The 21857-nt window shown below is 49.3% G+C and overlaps 1 protein-coding gene across 3 annotated transcripts in view; it reads left to right on the forward strand.

Annotated features, from left to right (window-relative positions):
- ZNRF1 (zinc and ring finger 1) overlaps positions 1–20538 on the forward strand; it is a 96082-nt gene extending 75544 nt beyond the window's left edge. The window contains exons 3-5 of one of the 3 annotated variants that reach the window (XM_090063673.1): positions 11744–11849; positions 15660–15750; positions 19213–20538. In XM_090063673.1, coding sequence (XP_089919799.1) covers positions 11744–11849; positions 15660–15717 — 164 coding nt within the window. In that variant the 3' untranslated portion in view covers positions 15718–15750; positions 19213–20538. Of the gene's footprint in view, positions 1–11743; positions 11850–15659; positions 15751–18861 lie in introns of all 3 variants that reach the window. The other 2 variants (XM_090063672.1, XM_090063671.1) reach the window with 2 other exon arrangements.
- The last annotated feature ends 1319 nt before the right edge of the window (positions 20539–21857 follow it).

The raw sequence follows: 21857 nt of genomic DNA on the forward strand, positions 1-21857 counted from the left end.
AGCACCATCAGCATGGCCCTGGGTGCAGCACAGTGAAGCCCAGTCTCCCTGCCCCACCCCCTTCCCCCCCATGCTAGGAGGAGCCCAGCGCGAGCAAGCGCGAGGCAGGCACAGAGCATGTAACATTTTCCTTGCTCTTACCTATTCTGCTTATACAATGCCCTGGCTGTCAGGCTGCTTGTGTCCTCCCCCCAGCTCACAGATGCAGCCTGCCCTGCCCTGCCCTATACTCTCCTGGCCTGTGTGCAGCAGTGAGAGCCATTCCCCCTCTCCGCGCCCCCTGCATCCCTCTGTGCCCCAGCGGGGCAACACCTTACCAGCTGAACGCAGCTGTATTGGAAATCAAATTATCAGCCAATATGCCTCCTTAAAAATCAGCTCTTGGTACCAGCCCCTTAAATCTCTGTCAGTGCACCCCTAGTGTCAGCCATTGCCTGTGCTTCAGTGTGGCAGGGATATAGTACTGTGGCATTTCCCTTGCCCATACCTATCTTGCTCATGCAGTGCCCTGGCTGTCAGGCTGCTTGTGTCCTCCCCACCTGTCTTATTCCATGCTGCTCCTGGGGTGGACAGGAAGCTCAGGTTTGGCCCCCACTCTGCATCTGCAGGCTCTGCCATCGCTGCCTGGCCAGGGAAGAGGCCAGGGGCTTCTGTCTCCCATCATGTGACGGAGTTGCAGTGATGGAGTTCTGGGATGATTGGGCTGGAAGGGTTCTTCATTAAAGGACAAAGATATTGTTTCCAGCAGAGCCTAGGGCTGTCTGGCAAGTGTGCCCTAAGCAAGGGCAAGTGATTGCCCCTTGGGGAGGTAGACCAAATGTCTAGGTTGACCGGTACTGCTGTCTGGCTGAAGACTTGTGCTGCTGGGAAGAGGAGGGACACCACAGTGCAGTTAGTCTCTACTGAGGGTCTCTTTAATCTCCTCACAGTGATATGCACCAGAGAGTGCCCAAGAGTGTTCCCAGCCTGGGCACTGACCTATGTGCTGAACTAAGTAGTGGCTGGTGGAGTTTGCTGAAAGGGGCTCTGTTAAGGGTGGAAGAGTAGGGTCTGGGGTTCCCCATAGAACAAGCACATACCCAATTCTCCCCTAGTGGCTGGGATACCACACGTGGCTAGAGCCAGAGCCATGGTTGGTTTCACCATCATTGCTCTTCTAGTTGGCTCTGGTGCTGGCATGGCATTTGCAACTAGTTGTAACTAGCAAGGTGCTGAGGTGGCCACCAGGCCTGTGGTTGCTCTGCAGAGTAATCACTTGCTAGTAGGCTTGCTCTGTTCCTGCTGTCTGCAGCTCCCCATACTCTTTGCTCCCTCCAGCAGGCTGGCACTACTGCCTGGGCATGACCATTTAGCAGCGGTGTTGTCCAACCAGGTGGGAGGCTTGCATGGCACAAGCTGGGAGTGTGCTACAGGCTGCTTTTCTTTCTTAGGTGTGGAAGGGAGCCTGATGGCCTAAACACCACCAGGGAAACCATTGGTCTGTTGTCATGGCATGTCCTCATTGCTAAAATCCCATGCTAGGTATTGGCCCCATTTCCTTAAACCCCTTCTGCAGGTGCCTTAAATACTATACTGTGTTGCACTCCCGTGCACCACTGTCTTGCCTGTCTCCCCCTTTCCAGATTATCAGCCTGTTTTGCCTTTGCTGCCAGGCAATAAGAAACAACCCCAGCCCCCTTCTCTGCCTCCCTGCTTCATTTGTTTCATTCTTGGCACAATGCCCGTATTTATTCCTGGATCTGCATCCCTTCAGCTCCTTTCATTCAAGCCTGTCTGCTACAGAACTGCCTCAGCTTATTTCCATTGTGGCTGCTTTGGCACCTCTTGTGTGCTGTGTCCTGGATGCTCACCTTCTCAGCTCTCCTGAGGCTTGGTCCAACCCCCCCTTCAGGTCTCAACTCTGGCACCTGTGGCCTGCATGCAGGAGGAGGTAGTGACGCATTCCCTGTTCTGAGGGCACTGCTCTAGGGACAGGTACTAGCTCCCTGAGGAGAGCAGCCTGGAGGGGCACTCTCCTGCCTTGCACCCTGGATGTTTCCCCAGCCTTTGTGACATTTGGACCATGACTGTCTGATCAGGACCCATTGCAGTGCTTGGAAGCCTGCCTGTATCTATCTGTTCACTAAGTAACTGAACATCTCAAGTGCTTTAGGTTTCTCCTGTGCAGATGTTTCTGACTTGTGGAGCTGTCCTCTGGTGGGTTTTAACCACATGCAAATGAGGTTTTGTAATCTCCTCTTGAACATGCATTTTTTCCCCCACCCCTGTTTCCCAATGTATCTTGAGCAGTGCAGAAATACCTATGCTGAGCTTGGACCCTCTCCACAAAGCTTGTTTCAGGCTGCAAACCAGGCCCAGAAGTGCTGCTGCAAGTCAGCCGCACAGTCCGTTCCAAACCGTGAACTAGCCAAGACCCATGTTCCACACTGGACTCCAGTCTTCTCATCTTGCTAGGCATTTGTCCTCTCATCTAAAGCAGTACTCTTATCCCTATTGTACAGCTGGAGAACTCAGGTCTAAGCGAGACTGATTTCCCAAGGTCACACAGTGAATGAGCAGGGAATTGAACCTGCATCTCCTGTGTCCAGAGCCTTAAGCACTGAGGCAAGTCCCTTGGTTTTTCTGGTATGGTTGTCCTGTTTGCTCTGTGCTCCTGGAGATTCATTTCAGTACTTGGAGATCAGTGGCTCTTTAGTTGCTGATAACCAGAAAGTGCCATCTTAACCCCGCAGTCACCCATCCAGGGATGTCATCTTTTCACACAGCATCCCAACACTGGCTAATAGGGACGCCCTTCTGTGAGGGCCCTGAATCTGTATGATTTCTGCCCTGTGAGTGAAATCAGGCAGAGGAGCCAGTGACCTTCCTTTGTGCCTCCCCAACACCCCTGCCTCATGTGGGAGAAGTACCAGATGATACTCAAGCAAGGAAGCAGGTGAACATGAGCAGAGACTTCTTCCCCGGATGCTCTGGTAGGGTAGCTAGCTGTGCTGGTGTCTAGGGCCTTGGTTATGGTTGGCTGCCTTGTGTTGCAGTGCTGGCAAGAATTCATAGAAAGAGTGAAGTGAGGCAGCAGTACAAATACATCATAGTTACACCCAGGTCTCCCCATTTCTGAAAACTGAGAGACAGTCCTGTAGTGTCCCCTGAAGGTCACCTCCCAGTTCTTCCAACATGGGCAGGAATCTACCAACATAGCTTTAGCTCAGATCTGTTTCCATCGTGTGCAGCTCTTCTCCTATTGGGGCTGAATCCTTTGGACTGAGGCATCAGGACAGCAATTCTAGCCCTGACATATCCCATACCAAACTGGGCCAGCACCAAACAGGGGCAGGTTTTCAGCTATAATATGGTTACCAGCTGAGAACAAAGCAATTGGCTGGAGAAGGAGAATCTCCATGATAAACTCCCAATGTAAACCTCTGGCTTTATGTACACTTTTTGTTTCTGGACACGCCTGTCCTAGACTCTTCTCTGCTGATCCCACACTAAGGAGTTAAAAGGCATGTATGGTATGTACTTGCTTTGAGCTGCATTAACCTACATGAACCCTAAACATCTGCAGTGATGCATAGCCCTGTCTGTACTAGTGCCTCTTTTACCTCTGCCTCTAGGGCTGGATCACTGATAGTGACCGTGTAGCATTTAGGACAAGTATCTAATGTGGAAGCCCCTCAAGTGCAAAGAGCTGTATGGAGTGAGCTCCCTTTGAAAGAGAAGGGCATGTCTGTTGCTTTGGAACAACCTCTAGGGGAAGCAGATCTGGTCCTTTGAAAGGCTTGCATCTTTAATTGGGCCACCTGATCCTCAGACAGCTATCATCTGCTACTGTCTTGCTAATGGTTCCTGCCCATTTGCAATAAAATTGGCTGAACTAACTTCCTCAAGGGGAACTTGGTAATGACACTGTTGAGGTGGGGTAGCAGCTTCCTTACAGTTGCCAAAGTGATTGATGGTCCAGAGAAAATAAGAGGCCTGCTGCCCTGGGCTGAAGTTTCTCAGGATCTTGCAAGAATTGAGCCTGCTGTGAACTGGGCTAGATCTCTGCTGGAGTGGGGTTGGGGATTCAACCAGAAAAGGGGGCAGGGCTCAGTTCTCCAGGAGTCCAGGCTGATCTGGGTGTTATGAAGGGCTGAGATGAGGAAGTTCAGTCATGTTACTATGAGTTTCAGCTTGAGTAGTTCTGTTCTCCCAGCCTGAAGCCCCACTGCAGGTTGTGTGAAATATAGCAGTCCTTTCTGCTTGCCCACAAGCTGCCTTGTGTTGTTGTCTAATGTCTGCATGTCCTCCACCCCAGAAGTGGTTGCATTTCCTTATAATGATGTTGGAAAGCTAAGGCTTTCCAGTCCAAGGAATATTCTCATAGCAACAGTTGCTTGGAAGAGCCATTGTCATTATCGAGCCAGTCTGTACATTTAACTTTCTCATCTACTATAGGATCTATATTGTACATCTTCAACCAGTCCACCTTTCTATTAGACATCTCTGTCTCTACCACCACCCTCCCTATGTAGGCTGTCTTTCCATGGATAGAGCCCTGCAAAATTACTGTAGAAACAAACCATAGCTGCCCCAGTGATCTAGTGGCAGACTGGGAGCATGGAGGATGGGGGAGCTCTGAATGCTGGAAAAAGACTTACTAGTAGTTCCTTGCTGCCCTGCTATGTAGCATCCTCCCTTCCTTGGTACTGGTCTGTCTCTTGCTTTATTTTGCACTGCTCCCTTGGGTGCTGTTGGCCTGCTCAGACCCTGTCTGTGACTTAGATCAAGAGGTTTTGCACTTAAATGGAGGAAATAACCTTGGGATTTAGAAATGCTGTGTTCAAACCAGGAGTACCTAGGTGTTGGCACAGAGGCCCTGCTGGAACTTCCAGGACTCTGCATAAGCTTCATGGAAACTTCCTCATATGGTTTTAAATTTGTGTCAGTGTGCACTTACCCCATAGTGCTTTGTTTGACAATCCAGAGCACTAACAGCTTGATGTAGGCCAGTGCTCTCCTCCTTGGAAGGCTTGGGCTGTCTCCTGGGACTCCCCAAGTAGGCTTGGGTCCCTCTGCTTTGAGCCACCCCCCACCTTTCAGGACAGGGCTCTTTTGTTAAGGCCCTGTGTTAGATGCTCAGTCTGACGGATGAAACCGGAAAGGGCTTGATATCCACTGGTTACTTCTGGGGGCAGGGGTTGCTTTGCTGTGTAAATTGTGATTGAGATGACAGAGAAGCAGGGATGAGGGATTAAATAAGGGGTGTGGTGGGACAGTCATAACTCTATACCTGTTGGCCATTGTCAGCAGTCCAGAAGAGCGTCATAGGAGAAGACTGGATTCAGTTAAGGTACTTGCCCAGGCACAGTGGGAAGCCAGGAGGGTGGCACATACAGGATCAAGGTGGAAGTTGCCTCATGGGCAGCAGTGACCAGGAACTCCAGCAGAACAGAGGTGAAGTAAGTGTCAAACTAAGTGACTAATCACTGAGTCTGTGTGTGTAGGAAGAGGAGGCCTGGGTGCAGGCAGAGGTCAGGGTGACCTGGCATTGGGGTAAGGCAAGACAAAACCAGAGAGGGGTAAGAGAAGACAGTCTACATTAGGACAGATAGACTGTTGCTGAATTAAGAAGCCTGCAGGCCAGTGGCCAATGTGACCGAGTAAGAAGGTGGGTAGGGTCCATCATGTTAGTGGCACCAGTGTCTGACGTGGCAACAGCGTTGACCTCTGCAGTGATACTGGCCAGTGGATTTGTCATGGCTTTGCTGATGCTGACTTGGATTTCCCTGCTGTCCTATGGCTGTCCCGTGCAACGGCCTTGGCGTTGCTAGCACGCAAGAGGCTTGAGGAGAGGAGTTGGACAGTGTGTCCTGGGTTGGAACCTGTGTGAGAGGAAAGGAAAGGAGGGGGCTAAAAGTAAAATTGATGCACAACAGCTGGCCCTACCTAGGAGGGTCTGGGCAGTCTGGCAGGGGAGAGGGGCCAGAGTACTGTAAAGCAGGCTGGTGCTAGGGTGAGGGCAGACCTGTTGGCCTGACACATTCTGCAGTAGAAATGGATCCTGCCCCTTTGTGCCCAGCTCTGAAGCTGGGCTAGTGTTGTCTCGCTCAGTACAGGCTGCAAGCAGGGCGGAGGCTGTGTGTTTGGTGGGATTGGCCAGCCAGCTGGGCGTGCTCTGAGCTATTCCCCTCAAGTGCGGCTTTTGGTGGGTGCTGTGAGCCTGGTGCCTGCGTGCAGCTCCGGCGAGTTCTGGTAGGTGGGTGAGGTGTGGCAGGCCTGATGCAGGGAGTCAGCTGTGCGGCAAGCCCCAGGACTTCTGTGGCTCAGAGCTGCCACTGTCCTGTCTGGCACTGCCTGCTGCCTTGGGGGAAGGAATCTGACGCAGCAAATGGTGTCATCACTGCCTGGTCCAGCTCCCATTGGCTGTGCTGCTGCCAGCTCTGCCAGCTTAGCAGCTGGGGATCTCATGCCCTGGTTAACCCCTGCTGTGAAGGCCTGGTCTGAAATGCCCTGGGTGTGCTTGCCCTTCCCCCCTGCTACCAGCGGTGTACAGAGTGGTGTGACCACTGTCCCAGCCAGCTGTCAGTGCCAGGGCCACGCTGGTACCACACCTTCCCTGTCACATGGGGGCCCATGCAGCAGAGCCCCTTGTGCACTGACTGATGGATGGCATGAGGCAGGCAGCTCTAGAGCTGGGTGCTGGAAATCAGGTCAGGGGGAGGAGTCTGTGTCCCTAAATTACATGCCAGGTCCCCCTCCTCCCAGCCTGATAAATTATAGAAAATGCTTTAATTGTTGCTGGGCAGCTCCTAGATCCAGCCTGCCATGCTCCCAGGCACCTCTGTGGGGTGTTGTGAGACTTCCTAAGCCAACCCTTCACCTCTGTGTCTGCCCAGAGCCATTTTTCCCTGGGAACAGCTCTTTGCTGGGGGAGCTGCATGCTCCTCACAGACAGCACCTTTAGTTTTATTCCTTGCAGTAAATCTTGCTCTAGGGCTGCAGCAGCTGTGATCTCACCACCTTCCCTGCAGAGGATCCTGCTGGGAGATGCTGGTGCCTGTCGTGCCTCCTGCTGGGAGTAGCCACCCCCGAGCTCCCCCATCCTGAGCTTCCTGGCAGTGTCCCTGTTTGAGCTCAAGCTAGATTCCTTCTTTGTGAGGTGGCTAGGGAAGGAGGAGCTGGGGGGTCTCTGCAGACCTTGATGCTTACACCACGGCCTGCAGTGTCTCTGGCTGCAGCAGCTCTGAGCTCTAATACTGCTGGCCAGATGCTGTGACTGCTCTGGCAGATTGGTGCTAAAAATAGCCTTCTGTGCAGCAACTTCTGGAAGATGTGGGCAAATGTGGCTGAAATCCCTCCTACAGGGCTAATATAGGTGCCATGACTTAAAGGAAAAGTATACCCGCTTGTAGAGTTGCAGTGGGGAAAGGAGCTGGATCCTTAGCTCTCTCCAGCTCGTTTAAACCAGTAATTCTCCCTGGTGGAGAGGAGAACAGGGTTACAATGGTCACGATGGTTCTTGTGAAGGATGTGTCAGTGCTGATATCTGGTGCTAGGCATTGCCTGCCTGCCTGCCTGCTGCAGACAAGGTTCTTTAAGTAAATCTGATATCTTTTATTAGACCAACTAAATAGTTGGAAAAAAATTTCTTAGGAAGCTTTTGGGTTTAAAAACCCTTCGTCAAGCTGAGGAAGCATCTGCAGTTGGTGCGTGCTCTATTTAGTTGGTCTCGCAAAAGATACAAGATTTACCCAAATAACCTTGTCTGCCTATGTCCTTAGACCAACACGGTTACAACCTACATGCCTGTCTGCTGCTGCATTTGGGAACAGCACTGTCAATGCTACATCTCTGCTGTTGAGTGGCAGAGGGGAAGGCCTGGAGCCCAGTCCAGGCACCCACCCTCTACCCAGGCACTGTGCTACCTGGTGCCAACTGTAATCTTGGTGTGGGGACTTCAGCCCTTGGGACTACATGCACTAAGCAGGGAGAGCATAAACAGAACAAGCTCCCCCAGTGCCCTGCCATCTGACTGGAGTCCTCCAGGCTTGCAAGGGAGCAGTCATTTCTGTACTCTGTGCAGAGGCATGTAGGTGTAGTGGGGGCTGGGTGTGTCTGGCTGCCTCCAGACAGGTCCATATTAAGTCTCAGGGTTGGCCAGTGTGTCTGAGTCCTGCATGTGCGGCTAGTGACAGAAGCAACCAAATGCCAGCTGTGTCTGTGCCCTGGATGAGGGTTCCTTCCCTGCTTGCTTTGTGCCAGACCTGGGGCTGCAGTCTGTCTGCCCAGGAATGAGTCTGGGAAGGCTGGAATCCCAGGAGGGGGCAGATATCTTGTTCCCAGGGTGGGTCAGATCCAGTTGCCTAAGCTTGAGGGGTGAAGGGAGAGCAGGGAATGCCAGCTTGCTGCTGCATCTTCCTACCCAGAGCACATGGAGACTTGAGGGTTTTTAGGGAGGTGTGAATTCAGAAGCTATTTTGGCACTTGTGAAAGTGAGGATTTGATTGCATTAACTTAAAACAGTGCCCTGTTAAAAGATGTTTGAACAGTGTTTCCAAAGCACCTTTGTCTGGGCCTCACGTTCCCCCACCTCCTTCTTTTACTCTAGACGTGGGCTCCCCAGCTTCTCCAGAGTGCTTTAGTCCCAGCCTGTAGTTTATGGGTATTCCCAGCCAGTCCTTAATGCTTCTGGTCCTCCCTCCCTACCTATGTGTGCTTACATGCATACATGCATACACGCGCACATGTGCACAATGCCTTTGCTTGCCAGTCTTCCCTGGCCTCCTGAGCAACAACCACTGTCTATGAAGATGCTCCCTTGCTGGCTTTTCCATGACCCTGTGCCCAGAATAGTGACCTTCCTGTGTTCTCCTCTCCATGTGCCACTCTAGAAATGAAGAAGTAGCTTAAATTTGGAGGTGTCCCTGCATCCACACAGTGCGCAGAGATGGAGATTGGATTTCTGTCTTGTTGCCAAGTGAGTTGGAAAACCAGATGCCAAAGCAGCTTGTGCCCCGATGAAGGGAGGTGTGCTTTTGGTGTTGCTGCTGGAACAGTTTTTCTGCTTTTCCTGCAAAGCTATGGAGACCCCCCTGCCCTTATGCATCTAGATTTCTGTAGTTAGCCTGGCCTACCAGAGATGCATGTATGCTCTTGATGATGCCTCACCTGAGAAAGCAGTGCTTTAGAGCACTCAGTTCCCTGTCTAGCGTAGGTCACAATTTGCTGACAATTACTGCTTCTCTCTGCCTGACCATAGAACCAGTATTGAAGAGAGCACCTCTGCTGACCCACTGGGTTAGTTTCAGGTTCAGTGCGGCGTTGGAGCACTGTGGGAATCTGGGTACTGAACACTTCCCTGTTGGGCTCCACGGTGTGTGCACTTGCAACAGGAATTGCTTCATTTGGTGAGGCTGCAGCTGGAGTACTGTGTCCAGTTTTGGGCTCCACAATTCAAAAAGCATGTGGAGAAGCCTGAGAGAGTCCAGAGAAAAGCCATGTGCGTGATAAGAGGTCAGGAAAGCAGACCTTATGATGACAGGCTGAGAGCCACGGGGCTCTTTAGCCTGGAAAAGCGCAGGCTTGGGGTGATCTGTTGGCCACCTATAAATTTATCCAGGGTGACCACCAGGATCTGCGGAAACGTTTGTTCACCAGAGCTCCCAAAGGGATGACGGGGTCAAACGGTCATAAACTACTGCAAGACCGTTTCAGGCTGGACATAAGGAAGAATTTCTTTACTGTCCAAGCCCCCGAGGGCTGGAACAGCCTGCCATCGGAGGTGGTTCAAGCACCTACATTGAACACCGTCAAAAGCAAATTGGATGCTTATCTTGCTGGGATCCTATGACCCCAGCTGACTTCCTGCCCTTTGGTTGGGGGGGCTGGACTCGAGGATCTTCTGAGGTCTCTTAGTTTCATAGTTTCTAGGGGTCGTAAAGGACCTGAGTAGATCATCGAGTCTGACCCCCTGCCAAGGCAGGAAAGAGTACTGGGGTCAAACGACCCCAGCAAGGTGTACATCTAGCCTCCTCTTAAAGACCCCCAGGGTAGGAGCCAGCACCACTTCTCTTGGAAGTTGGTTCCAGATTCTAGCCACCCTGACCGTGAAGTAGCGCCTCCTGATATCTAGCCTAAACCTGCCCTCTGCCAGCTTCTGACCATTATTCCTGGTCACTCCTGGCAGTGCTCGAGGAAACAGGGACTTCCCCAATGCCTGCTAGTCCCCTCTGACTAGGTTGTAACAGGCCACTAGATCCCCCCTCAGCCTTCTGTTGTGGAGGCTGAACAGGTTCAGGTCCTGTAGCCTCTCCTCGTAGGGCCTGCCCTGCTGCCCCCTGATCATACGAGTGGCCCTCCTCTGGATCCTCTCCATGCTGTCGACATCCCTCCTGAAATGCGGTGCCCAGAACTGGACACAGTACTCCAGCTGTGGCCTGACCAGTGCCACATAGAGAGGGAGCATCACCTCCTTGGACCTGCTTGAGATGCATCTGTGGATGCATGACAGGGTGCGGTTGGCCTTCCTGACTGCATCCCCACACTGCCAGCCCATGTTCATCTTGGAGTCAGTGATGACTCCAAGATCCTTTTCCGCCTCTGTACTGACAAGAAGGGAGTTCCCCAACCTGTAGGTATGGTGCTGGTTCTTCTTCCCTAGGTGCATCACTTTGCACTTGTCGGTGTTGACAAGTCCTTCCAGCCCTAATGTCTATGAAATCATTTGGACACACTTCTAAATAGTACTTATTTTCTTTGGGGTTATTTTTGGAGGGTTTGTGGTTTTGGAAGGCTCCAAAGGCACATACATCTGCCTGCTCATCCTCTGGAGTATTTCAGAGGCATTTGAAGCCCTTCAAATATTACATCTGTTCACACCCTAAATAAACTGCTTGCCAGCTGGTGAGAAGCACTTTCAGCAAACAGGCTGAGTGTACTATTTGTGGGGGCAGTGGGCATTATCTATTGCACATATTCTGTTGCGTCTCTCTTCTTCTGTAGGTACTAAGCTAAGCAAACTTACCAGAGGGTGTTGGTCTCTGTGCCACATCTGATGCTCTGGGAGTAGGAAGGAAGCCTGGTGGTTCATGCCAGGGACTGGGAGTTAGAAACTATTGGTTAGTCTTGGGTCTGCAACTCGGACCCTAGTCAAGTCATTTGGCTTCAGTTTCTGGCCCATTGCTCTTTAGCTCACTAGTGCATAGAAGCCTCTTTAATATCTCTAAGGGGTATGGGGATCTTCTGATGAAAAGGGCAGAAGAAAAGCAAAATGTGTTACCCCTGGGGGTACTTACTGAGTAATATCCCTCCCTGTCCCAGCATGTTCTCAGCCCTTGGAGAATTGGGGGTCCTTTCCTGTTCTACATTGATGTGCAAAAGCCCAAGGATATGCCCAGCTGAGAATAGTGTGCTGGACTTTGGGAGGGAGAACCTGTTGGCCCTGCAGGTACAAAGAGGCTGAAGGTCTGAGTCCAGAGTACTTTTGAGGGTCCTTGTAGCTTTGCCAAGAAAGGCAGTATGGCTCCAGTCCACTATGCTTGGACCTATCTGGAGACATGAGCTCTGGCCTATTCTTCCAGTCTTTAGAATCAGTCCACCCATAATCTAGTTCAGGACAGTGGGTGGGTAGCACTGTGGGATGAAAGGGTGTGGAGTAACACAGGTCTGGTGCTTAGCCTGAGGATCTTGCTTGGGGGTGACTGTCATGGTGCATACAGTCTGCCTGTCTCCTCACCTCTCTTCTTTTGTGACCCCCTTTTAGATGACGTGCTGACTAAAGATGCGGGTGAGTGCGTGATCTGCCTGGAGGAGCTTCTGCAGGGGGACACGATAGCCAGGCTGCCCTGCCTGTGCATCTATCATAAAAGGTACAGCAGCAGGTACATGCCTGTCACCTGGGGAGCCAAGAGGTGGCATAGGGAAGAGGGTAGGAGGTCTCATTGGTGCCCCTCACCTCAGGAGAACAGTTGTTGTCAGGTCCTGTTTGTACCTGGGAATTGCTGAAAGATGGATCATGTCCAAGGGTGTATGCTTCACTAACCTGCCTTTAAGCCCATTGCCAAGAATTCAGAGGATGGGCTTTGCCCCCAGCTCCACCTCTGGGTGGCCATCTGTTGCCCTCCCTATCCCTCTGGTTCCCTCTGCCAATAGGCACTAAACTCCACTCACCGCTCTGCCCCACATGGGTATTGTCAGGCTTAGTTTGTTCACAGCATTTTGGGGTCCTTGGAAAGACTATGCAGATGCTTCCCTGAAGCACCCTGAGCAGGTGGGGTACAGCCTGGGTTGGATACAGGAGTAGCTGCTGGAGGGGTAAGGAGACTGGCTAGGGGGATCGGTTCCTGCTGCTGGATGCTGGGGGCTTTGCTTGTTCTCATGGCTGGCCATTTGCTGGAACTACACACCCTTGTCATTGACTCTGCTAGCTTTATATAGGCCTGTCCCCCCAGTCCCTACGGGACCTATGTTCCCATCTGGTTGGGGACATGCATGACCCTCCTATTGCCTGTAGACAGAAGACAGGTTTAACAGTCCCTGAAGGAGAAGGGCTTACTGGGGCTATGGGCCTTGTGTCTTCTTTGACTTGGAAGTAGCACTCAGTACGTGTTGTATTGCTAGCTGGAAATGACTGCCTTTCTCTTTGATCAAGGGCAATGTTTTGAGGTCTGTAAAGCAAATGGTCCTGTGTGCGTCACTTTGGGTGCCTTGGTGCCTCCAGGGTGGCTTCCTGGGTAGACAAGGCACCACACGTGCACCCATGAACGGTCAAACCCATGCAAAAGGCTTTCTCATCAATAACCCTAGTGTTAAGTAACCTCATCTTTTTTGCCTTCTCCTTGGCTGTTGAATAACTCACCATTATATTCATACACCTGTCACCCCCAAAATGCTCTTTGTTTATCTAGGAATAGCTTCAGCATCGCAGAAATCTAGCTGCTTCTGGGGCTGGGCAGCATTGTTTAGTTGAATGGGAATATTCATCTCCATTTGAAGCTCCCAGATGCTTTCAGGAGGCTAAAACTGAGGTCCCAAGGGTGATTTGCTAAAGGCATCAAGGGATCTGGACAGCAAGGGCACAGCACCTCAGCTTTACCTCTTGAATGACAGTGTCTCTACTGCCATTGTGCTGGTATGGCACTGATCTCAGTGGAAACCTATCCATTGAACAAGCAGCACTGTAGGTCTTCTTTGCAAGCTTCCAGTAAAAGTAGTGACAGGCCCTGCATAGCTTATGACAGTTGTTCTTGAATTTTTTTTTCTCAGACCACTTGAAAATTGCTGAGGGTCTCGGCAGACCACTTAAACTTTTTTTGTTCTACAAATCAAAGTACACAACTCATATTTTAATATTAGTAGTCTTACGTTACAAGTACAGATATTCTCGATTTGTTCCGCAACCTTTCTGAGGGCCACTTGAATGGAGCTTGCGGACCAATGGTGGTCCATGGACCACAGTTTGAGAGCCTGTGGCTTATGAGATCTGGTGGGCCTCCAGCACTGGTTAGTGTGGCTGGAAGACCACCTATAAGGATCTTGTTTGCTTCTCTCAAAGTGGAAGAGGACAGGGCACCTAACCCACATTGGGCAGGCCCTGGTAAGTAGCTGACCACTAGCAGAAGTGTGCTTCAGGGACTTGCATTTCTTGGTGAATGGAAGGCACTCTGCCAAGTGTGGTGAATATATTGCTTACTTACCGAGAACAAAGCAGCAGTACATGAGAGCTCTCTGAGGGCGAGTAAAGATCTAAGAAAACTCAGTGCCCTTAGGGAAGTACTCTTTGGTACCATCTTTTCTGTTAGTTGTATACCACAGCATCAGAGCTCATTCCAAACCTGATGGATTTATCTTCCCAGCCCTTCTGCAAGTAAGGTATTATCTTTGCTGTACAGCTGAAGAAATTGAGGCATGGATGAACTAAATGACTTTCCTAAGGTCATGCAGTTGTTGGTAGAGCAGGAAGTTGAATCTCAGCCTACTGGTGCCCTGTCTCCACTGTCTGTCCATGGCTGCTTCTCCAGCTGCTCCTGGCACTCATTAAAGCCATCAGGAGTGTCAGAGTGACTGGAAAGCTTCCATCAGGATCATGGGTACTTAGTGTGGCACTGGCATGCTAAGGGTACATTCCCCATTCCCATCTTCAAGCATATGGCATATAGCCCTTTTCTGTGCGCAGTAGGAATAATAATTCTGTGCCTGAGAATAATAAGGTGATTCCTTTCTGTTTCTGGTTTCATACTGGGTCCTTCTTTCAACCTAGCTGCTGACTTATGCTGCATGGATCAGGTGTCCAAGCTGTGCAGAAGGCATGTGCCTCTACATAAGCCCAGTAGCCTTGGTGGGGTGGGAGCGGGGTTTATATTTCACAGCCCAGTGAATCCTTCTGGTGGCTTAGCAGCCCGCAAGTGCCTGTTATGGCCAGGGAGAGCTTCTCTCCGCAGTGTAAGCTGCTTCTGTCTCTGCAGGACATCCTCTCTTCCTCTCCCCCTGCTTCCATGGCTGTTGTCATAATGTGACCTCTTATTGCCTAGCTTGGTCTGTTGCACCTCGGATCCCTTCACCATCCCCAGCACTCCCTGGGTGGCAGTATCCCCCAATACCTCTACTGATCTCTCTTGCTTTCAGCAAGATGTTCTGGCCTTTGACAGCCCTTTCCCGTGTGCTGCTCACAACCCTCTCTCCTTATGTGCCCTGCATAAGCCACAAGTGTCAGAGAAAGACATTGTACATGGTTCAGAGCATCTGGGGCTACTCTACTGTTCTTCCACCTGAATGCGGTTTAGACGAAGCAGCAAAATGCCCTCAGGAAAATTATGATATAGATCTACTGTTAATTGCTTCTGTTCTAAAAGCCCTGGGATCCCCCGTTACAAACCGGAACTCACCTGAGCCAGATGCTTTGTGCACACAGAACAAAATGTCCCTACCCCAAAGACCTTGTTTTTGACCTACCTCACAGGCCCCTAAAATGTTATGACTTTCTCGTCCCATCTGTCTGGCTCTTCCAAGGCTAGAAACAAGCTAGTCTCCCCGTGAGGGTGGGAGCTCTCTCCTATGTGGCTTGCTTAGCATTCTCTCTTGTTTTTGTCCTGGGGCTGGGAGGGAGGGAATATGATATTGTGCATCTTTAAACTGAAGACCAAAGCTGTCCAAAACTGATAGTCGTGAAACTACTCGGTGGCTTGGAATTGCCAATAAGTTTTCTCTTTGTACATGCAGAGTTTTCAGCAATCAGTACAACTTCCTCTTGCCTTCCTTGGAGGGGTGAATCAGCAGCCTGGTATGGCATTGTGGCTGTAGGAATGCTGCCTTCCAGATTCAAATAGATAGTATTAGGCACTCCGTTTGGGGAAAATAAAAAGCCAACTGTACCTCTTCCTTATGTTGGGACAAGCCTGGTCATAGTGAGGCCTGCTGGACAGGCAGTTGTACACCAGACCTTGCAGAAGAAGCCTTTGTCCAGATGTCCACTCTTCGTGTCTGGAAGTTATTGCTCTTGCTCTCTCGCTCTGAATGGATAGTTCTGGAACTAGAATACAACTCTGGAAATCTTATTTGGTGAAAGTGTGTGTGTGTGTGTGTTTGGGAGGCGGGGTCTGAGCCAAAAGAGCTGATTTTACATTCCTGTATCTAAAATTAAGTCTCTCCTCTCTTCTTTCTCCCTGTCTTCTTTCTCTCAGCTGTATAGATTCCTGGTTTGAAGTGAACAGATCTTGCCCAGAGCATCCTTCTGATTGACCTGCCAGGCATGCTCGCTGACTTCTCTCTAAGGTAAGTCTTCCTTTATAATATGAGGATCCTCAGCTCCCTTCTGTGTTGAAGGGGACATATAAGGGGATTTTAAGGAAGTTAGGCCAACTAGTCTACCTGTAAGTGCCTATAAAGATACAGGAACAAAACTCCATTTGCTAAGTACTTAGAAAACAAGTAACTGACAAAATGGGTTTGTCAAGAACAAGTCATATTAAACCAAGCTAACTCCCTTTAGGACAGAATAATGAGCCTTATGGATAAGGAAAAATAGACAATACAATGCATGCTGTCCTGAGCGACACTTTCTTATACAAAGTAGAGGTGTGATCTAGAGGAAACTATTCTAACCACAATGGATTGGGGGGAAAAAAAATACTCTAGTTACCAAAGGCTAACTCTTAACCTGGAAAGATATAGCAAATAGGGTTCCAGGGGAACTGGTCTTGGACCTTGTACTAGTCCATATTTTTATTAGTGACCCAAGTGATGCACTGGTGATTTATGTTTAGTCACTTTGCAGGTGGTACTGAACTGGGAGGGGCTGTGTGCACTCTGGAGAACAGGCTAGAATTCCAGATAACTTTGATATTTGACCTTCAAAAATAGTCTGAAATTAAATTAAATTCCATCAGGAGAAGTGCAGAGTGCTTGTGCACAAATACAAGAGGAGGAATGGCTGGCCAGGCAGCAGTTTGGTAGAGAAGTATCAGAGGGTAATACTAGATCTCAAACTGAATGAGTCAATCATGCCATATTGCAACCCCGCCCCTAATCTCCATCGTTAGAGGCTTTCAAGAGCGGGTTGGCTATATCAGGAATGGTTTTAGATGTAGTTGATCCTGCATTGGAGCAGGGGGAAAATTTTAAATGCTCTTTTGAGGTCCCTTCCCTTCCTGCTTTTGCCTTTTGATAACAGGGGCCTTGGAGACGTCTGGAAGGTCTTGCACCCTCACAAAAAAGGCAGGAGCATGTTAACTCATTTAAAAAAAAAAAAAAAAAATTCAAAGTGTTGGTGAATGGAACAAAAGAGATCATAATGAACAACAAAACAAATGTGTTGGGTCGACCAAGAATCTCTATTCCCCCCATCTCTGCTGCCAGGGTAGGAGTAGTGTTAAAAGGTTTCATACATTTCATAGACGTTGGGGCTGAAAGGGATCTGGGATGATCATCAAGTCCAGCCCCTGTCCCATTGGCAGGAAGTCAGCTGGGGTCACAGGATCCCAGCAAGATAAGCATCCAAATTTCTCTTGAAGGCGTTCAATGTGGGTGCTTGAACCACCTCCGATGGGAAGCTATTTCAGACCTTGGGGGCTCGGACAATTTCAGACCTTGGGGGCTCGGACAGTAAAGAAACTCTTCCTTATGTCCAGCCTGAAACGGTCTTGCAGGAGTTTATAACCATTCAACCTCATCATCCCTTGAGGTGTTCTGGTGAACGCCCCTGATAAATTTATAGGTGACCATCAGATCGCCCCGAGCCTGTGCTTTTCCAGGCTAAAGAGCCCCATAGCTCTCAGCCTGTCATCATAAGGTCTGTTTTCCTGAGCTGAGTTTGTCTCTCTGGCTAGATTTAAAATCTCCCAGCCTCAGTATGAAAAGCAAATAGGATCATTGTTTTCTATCAATTCTTTAAAAAATTGGTGGTTTTAAAGTGCGCTTGTACTGGTTAAAATGACAGCATAAAAATAGCTGCTGCTTATAGCTCTCCCTGGGTATATCTGTCAGAGCTGCTGACTTTGGTACATGTTTATTTGTTCCTCTCCTATAGCTTGTCTGGTTCTGTGTAGCCCCCAAAGAAGCTGGATTCTGTTCTTCTTTGTTCTGTCAGCAACAGAATTGACCCACAAGTTTCAGTCAGTTGCACCTGTACAAATCTACTACTGCCTAATGACTGCACAAGTGTCATGAATGCAGAACCTCTTTCTGCTGATGTCCCAGAAGGGAAGATTCCAGCATGACTCTGCTCCCCTCCCTGGGCTGGCGAGATAAAATTTTGCTTTTCATTTGTAGAATGTGACAGTTCTCTATGGGGTGTTCAAGAAGGCAGAGCCGGGGCGCCCCTGCCCCTCCTCCCATTCTTACAGAGCAAAGCGGCACATGGACAATTCTCTGGGGTCATTTAGGATCACAGCAACTCTGTCAGATTAGAACAAGGACCATACGTAGTTTCACATGAGCCAGGTTGAAAGAAGTTCAGAAAACCTAGCTATGAAATCAGTGACAGCAACATAAGCAAGGTCAGAAACACCTGTGCTAGGGGTTGATACACAGAGGCATTTTGCTCAGCGCTCATGTGGCCCTGTTTGACAAAGCCCTGGCTGGAATGATATACTTGGGGGTGGTCCTGCTTTGAGCAGGGGATTGGACTAGATGACCTTCTGAGGTCCCTTCCAACCCTAATTTTTTATGATTATTCAGAAATTTACAGTATACATGAGCAAATCCCCTTGTTGAGCTGAATCAAACCAGCTGAGGTATTGGGACTGAGATCTAGGCCAGTGATTCTCAGCTGGAGTGCCATGACTTGGGGTGCCTTGAGATACTTTCAAGGGGTGCAATGTTAGTGCTGTGAGGTGTGCAATCACAATTCGCAACATAAACTCAGAGATTTCAAATAGGAATCTATGGCTAAAAACAGTCTGACCTGTTGTGGGCTTTGAGATCTTTGCAACAGAAGAATGCTGTTACTTTTCTGTAGTCAAAAAAGAATGAAGAGATGGCATTTTCCAAGGGGTGCCTCAAGCCTATGGAGGGGTGCATAGAGTTTAGAAAGTTTGAGAACCACAGCTCTAGACTGATTTAAAACTCCCACTTCTTTTTTTAAACCTTAAACCTTATCTATGACATCAGTAGTTTACAACTCTCCCAGGTTAAACTTGAACTTTTATGGTCCCTTTTAGTTCAGTGGTGCATTTTCATCAGAAAGGTTGTATCTGTGGAATGGTGGGTGGAAACTAAATGTGTAGACAAGATGGTAAGGACCCCAGGTGTATTTTTTTTATCTGTAACCATCCCTGCATCTACACTTGATGAACAGCCATTGTGGGCTGTGTGGGTGCATTTAGACACATCAGTCCCTTAAGGCTGTGCTGGGATTGTAACACTGGGTTATCTTTCTCTTCACAGGGCACCTTGCTATACCTGCCATCCATCCTGTCCCCTTCCCACCTACCCCATCCAGAATTTTGGGCTGACTTTCTTTAATTCCTCAAAAATCAGAAACTTGAATCCACTTGAACATCATTTTTGTTTTATTTGGGGGGTTTTTGTTTCATTTTATTTTTGTTTTTTTTAACTTAAAGGAAAAATATATACAGGAGAGACAATATCGTAAAAACAGAGCTGCCTGCTCTCTGTACATTCACCTCCACAGCCAATGACACAGGGAGAGAAGAACTTAAAAAGCAAGGAAGAGAAAGTGGAAACAAATGCTGACTTGCAACTCTGAAATGAGGTTGTCATGATGTTTGGCTCTAGGGCAAAAGGAAAGCTGACCCACAGCAGAGCTGTTGAGGGACGACTGGCCAAACGGAGCACGATTTATTTATTACTATGAAAACCTAGACAAATGCCTGTATCCCAAGAGAGCACCTCCAAGGAGGGGCAGGACGAGCGAGTGCTGCAGCCGGGAGCCCCTCTCACTTTTGCACTGACTAAGGAATTTTTCCCTTTGAGGACACCAAACTGTAACTGGCAGAGTCTGACAAGAAGGAAAGGATCCCCACAGAGGAATGGGGCTGGTTCTCACGTTCAAGAGGCATTGTAGGTCTGTCTTTAAAGTGTTTACAAAAAAAATAGTGTTGACTGGTGTGTATTTCCTTTTTTTGTTTTGGGGGTTTTTGGCTTTTTTCTTCCCCAGTGATGTTTACAGACTGACTGCTCCGACTCGGCTACAACCACTCAGTGACTGAAGGTAGCCAGATACCACACAACTTTCTTCCTGTTTCCCTTCTGCTGTCATGACTCCTAGTTGCCAAAAGACACCATTGTCCACTGCCCTTGTTTCTTTTGATCAGTCTCCACTTAACCTTCCTCTCCTATTTTGTGTGTGTGTATAAGGGGGGAAGTTGCATTACAGTTTGAAAGCTCTAAGATCACAAGTGTCCTGCAAAGACGCCTATCCTTTTTATTAGACCCATGTGGATTTTTTTTCCAGGAAAAAATTTTTATTAAAGCAACACCCCCCACACACATGCGCTGTGGAGGAGCGCAGAGGTGGGGGGAATGTTTTAGCCATTGCGTCCCCTGCAGGAAGGGTTTCTGTATTTATATATTAAAATTAAAACTTTTAAAAAAAAAGTTCAAAGCTTGGGGGGAAAAGGTTTCTTCATTAGTCAAGGTGTTTTGATATGGTATTAAAATAATGTTCAATAAAATATTCACTGTTATTTTATTTCAATGGCACCTTCTTAGTGAAGTACTGCAGAGTGTGTGCTGGAGGCAACCTTTGCTCTGTGGCCAGGTAAGTGAGTCTAGAGGGATGGATGATCTTGCATGGGGATGGGCCAAGCTAACTTGAGCTGCCGAGTCACACGAGGGGCACTGCCCTTGCTGAGGAACTAGGTTGAATGTTTTCAAGGGTGTAGTACAGTGCAGTGGATGTGGAAGAGGACTGTATCTTCCCATTGCCCACACAACCCACTACCTCTTCTGTGGTGACCTTGGTAGCAAACATGGAGGCCAGACAGGACTTGGCCGGCAGGATTTACTCCCTTCTCAGAGTTTGGAACCAGGTCTCCAGCAGGGGGTTCTTCTCCTCAGCCTTGCAGGGCTGGCTGTAGGGTCCATGTCATGCTCTTTGCTCCAAGCACTTCCTCCTGTTCTTTCCTTGCAACTCTTAGGATAGGCTTAGACCTGAGCTGCCCACACCCCAAACCTGTTGCCAGATCTCTCCTGTCATACGTAGTGTACCCAAGCAGGAGCCCACTGGGCCTATGGCCAAGCAGTGGGAAACCAATTGTACCTTGTTTCCAACTATTGACTCTGCCCTTATTCCTCCTGTTGGGCCTGTCTGGCTTTGTTCCTTGGGCTAGAGCTAAGGCCAAAAGGAACAGACCTGCTGCCTAGCCATCTGGAAAGTGACAGAAATCAATGTATGCTCTAGCTTGGATTCAGAGAAACCCAAGTTCTTCCCTAGCTGCGCAGAGCTTCCAGCTATTTTTGGTTCTCCCTTCCATTCTGCCCCATCCCACACTGGATCTCCAGCTGCTTTAGCCAGACTGTGCCCCCCTGCAGAATGGAGACTAGAGGAAGACGAATCTCCATGAAGATATGGTACCTGTGCATCACTGTTAGAGCCACCACTTTCCAATGACCACTTGGTGGGTGTCCCCCTCTAGATTCCCACTAGTCAAGGAGGGTGGGGGAGGCTGAGTGATTGTGCCTACACAGATCCTCTCCCAGATCTTTCTCAAGAAGGACGACAGACTGATCCAGGTGAGTGCTACAGCCACTGGCTTCTGGGACACAGCTGAAATCGTGTCCTGTGCATGCAGGCCTAACCATCATCATCAGCCAGGGCTCCATAGGGTGCAGCTCTAGACTCTTATTGATGCCTACTTACACATTGTAGAGCCTTCTCTGCCCGTCAGTCCCACAGCACTTGATAGAGCTGCCTCGGCCCCATCATCTGGCATTTGTTGAGCCTAGTAGGTCCCCTTTAGGTGCACTGCTGTTCTTCTTGACCCAAGGGGCAGCTTTGACCCTGAGCCAATGCCTGTTGATTTCTGTTAAATACCCAGCCCAGCCTGCAGGGAAACCAGGGGAAGAGTAAGAGGCTCCACTTCAACCTGGCTGCTCCAGAGCAATATCCTACAGAGCCTGTTCTGCTCTTGCTGGCAGGGATCTGTTTGCAATCATTGCTAGAGCCCCAAATTCTACATAATTGCCTTCCTCCTACTCTGAGTAGTCTCAACTGAGTGCCTGTCCTGGCACCTAGCATGAATGGAGTCATGTTAACCATGTGGGTCCTTTTCTTGTACTGGCTATGCCTGTCTTCTTTCGACCCCTCCATGTGCTCTTGTTCAGTCCCTCCTGTCCTGCCCCTGGCTCTCACTGTGGAGAAGTGGGTACAGAGACTGTGTCTAAATGACACCTATCCTGTGAGCTGCAGTTATTTTTCA

This window comes from Crocodylus siamensis, chromosome 9 (assembly GCF_052110815.1).
Source record: "Crocodylus siamensis isolate JL-2025a chromosome 9, ASM5211081v1, whole genome shotgun sequence".
Taxonomy (NCBI): Eukaryota; Metazoa; Chordata; order Crocodylia; family Crocodylidae; genus Crocodylus; species Crocodylus siamensis.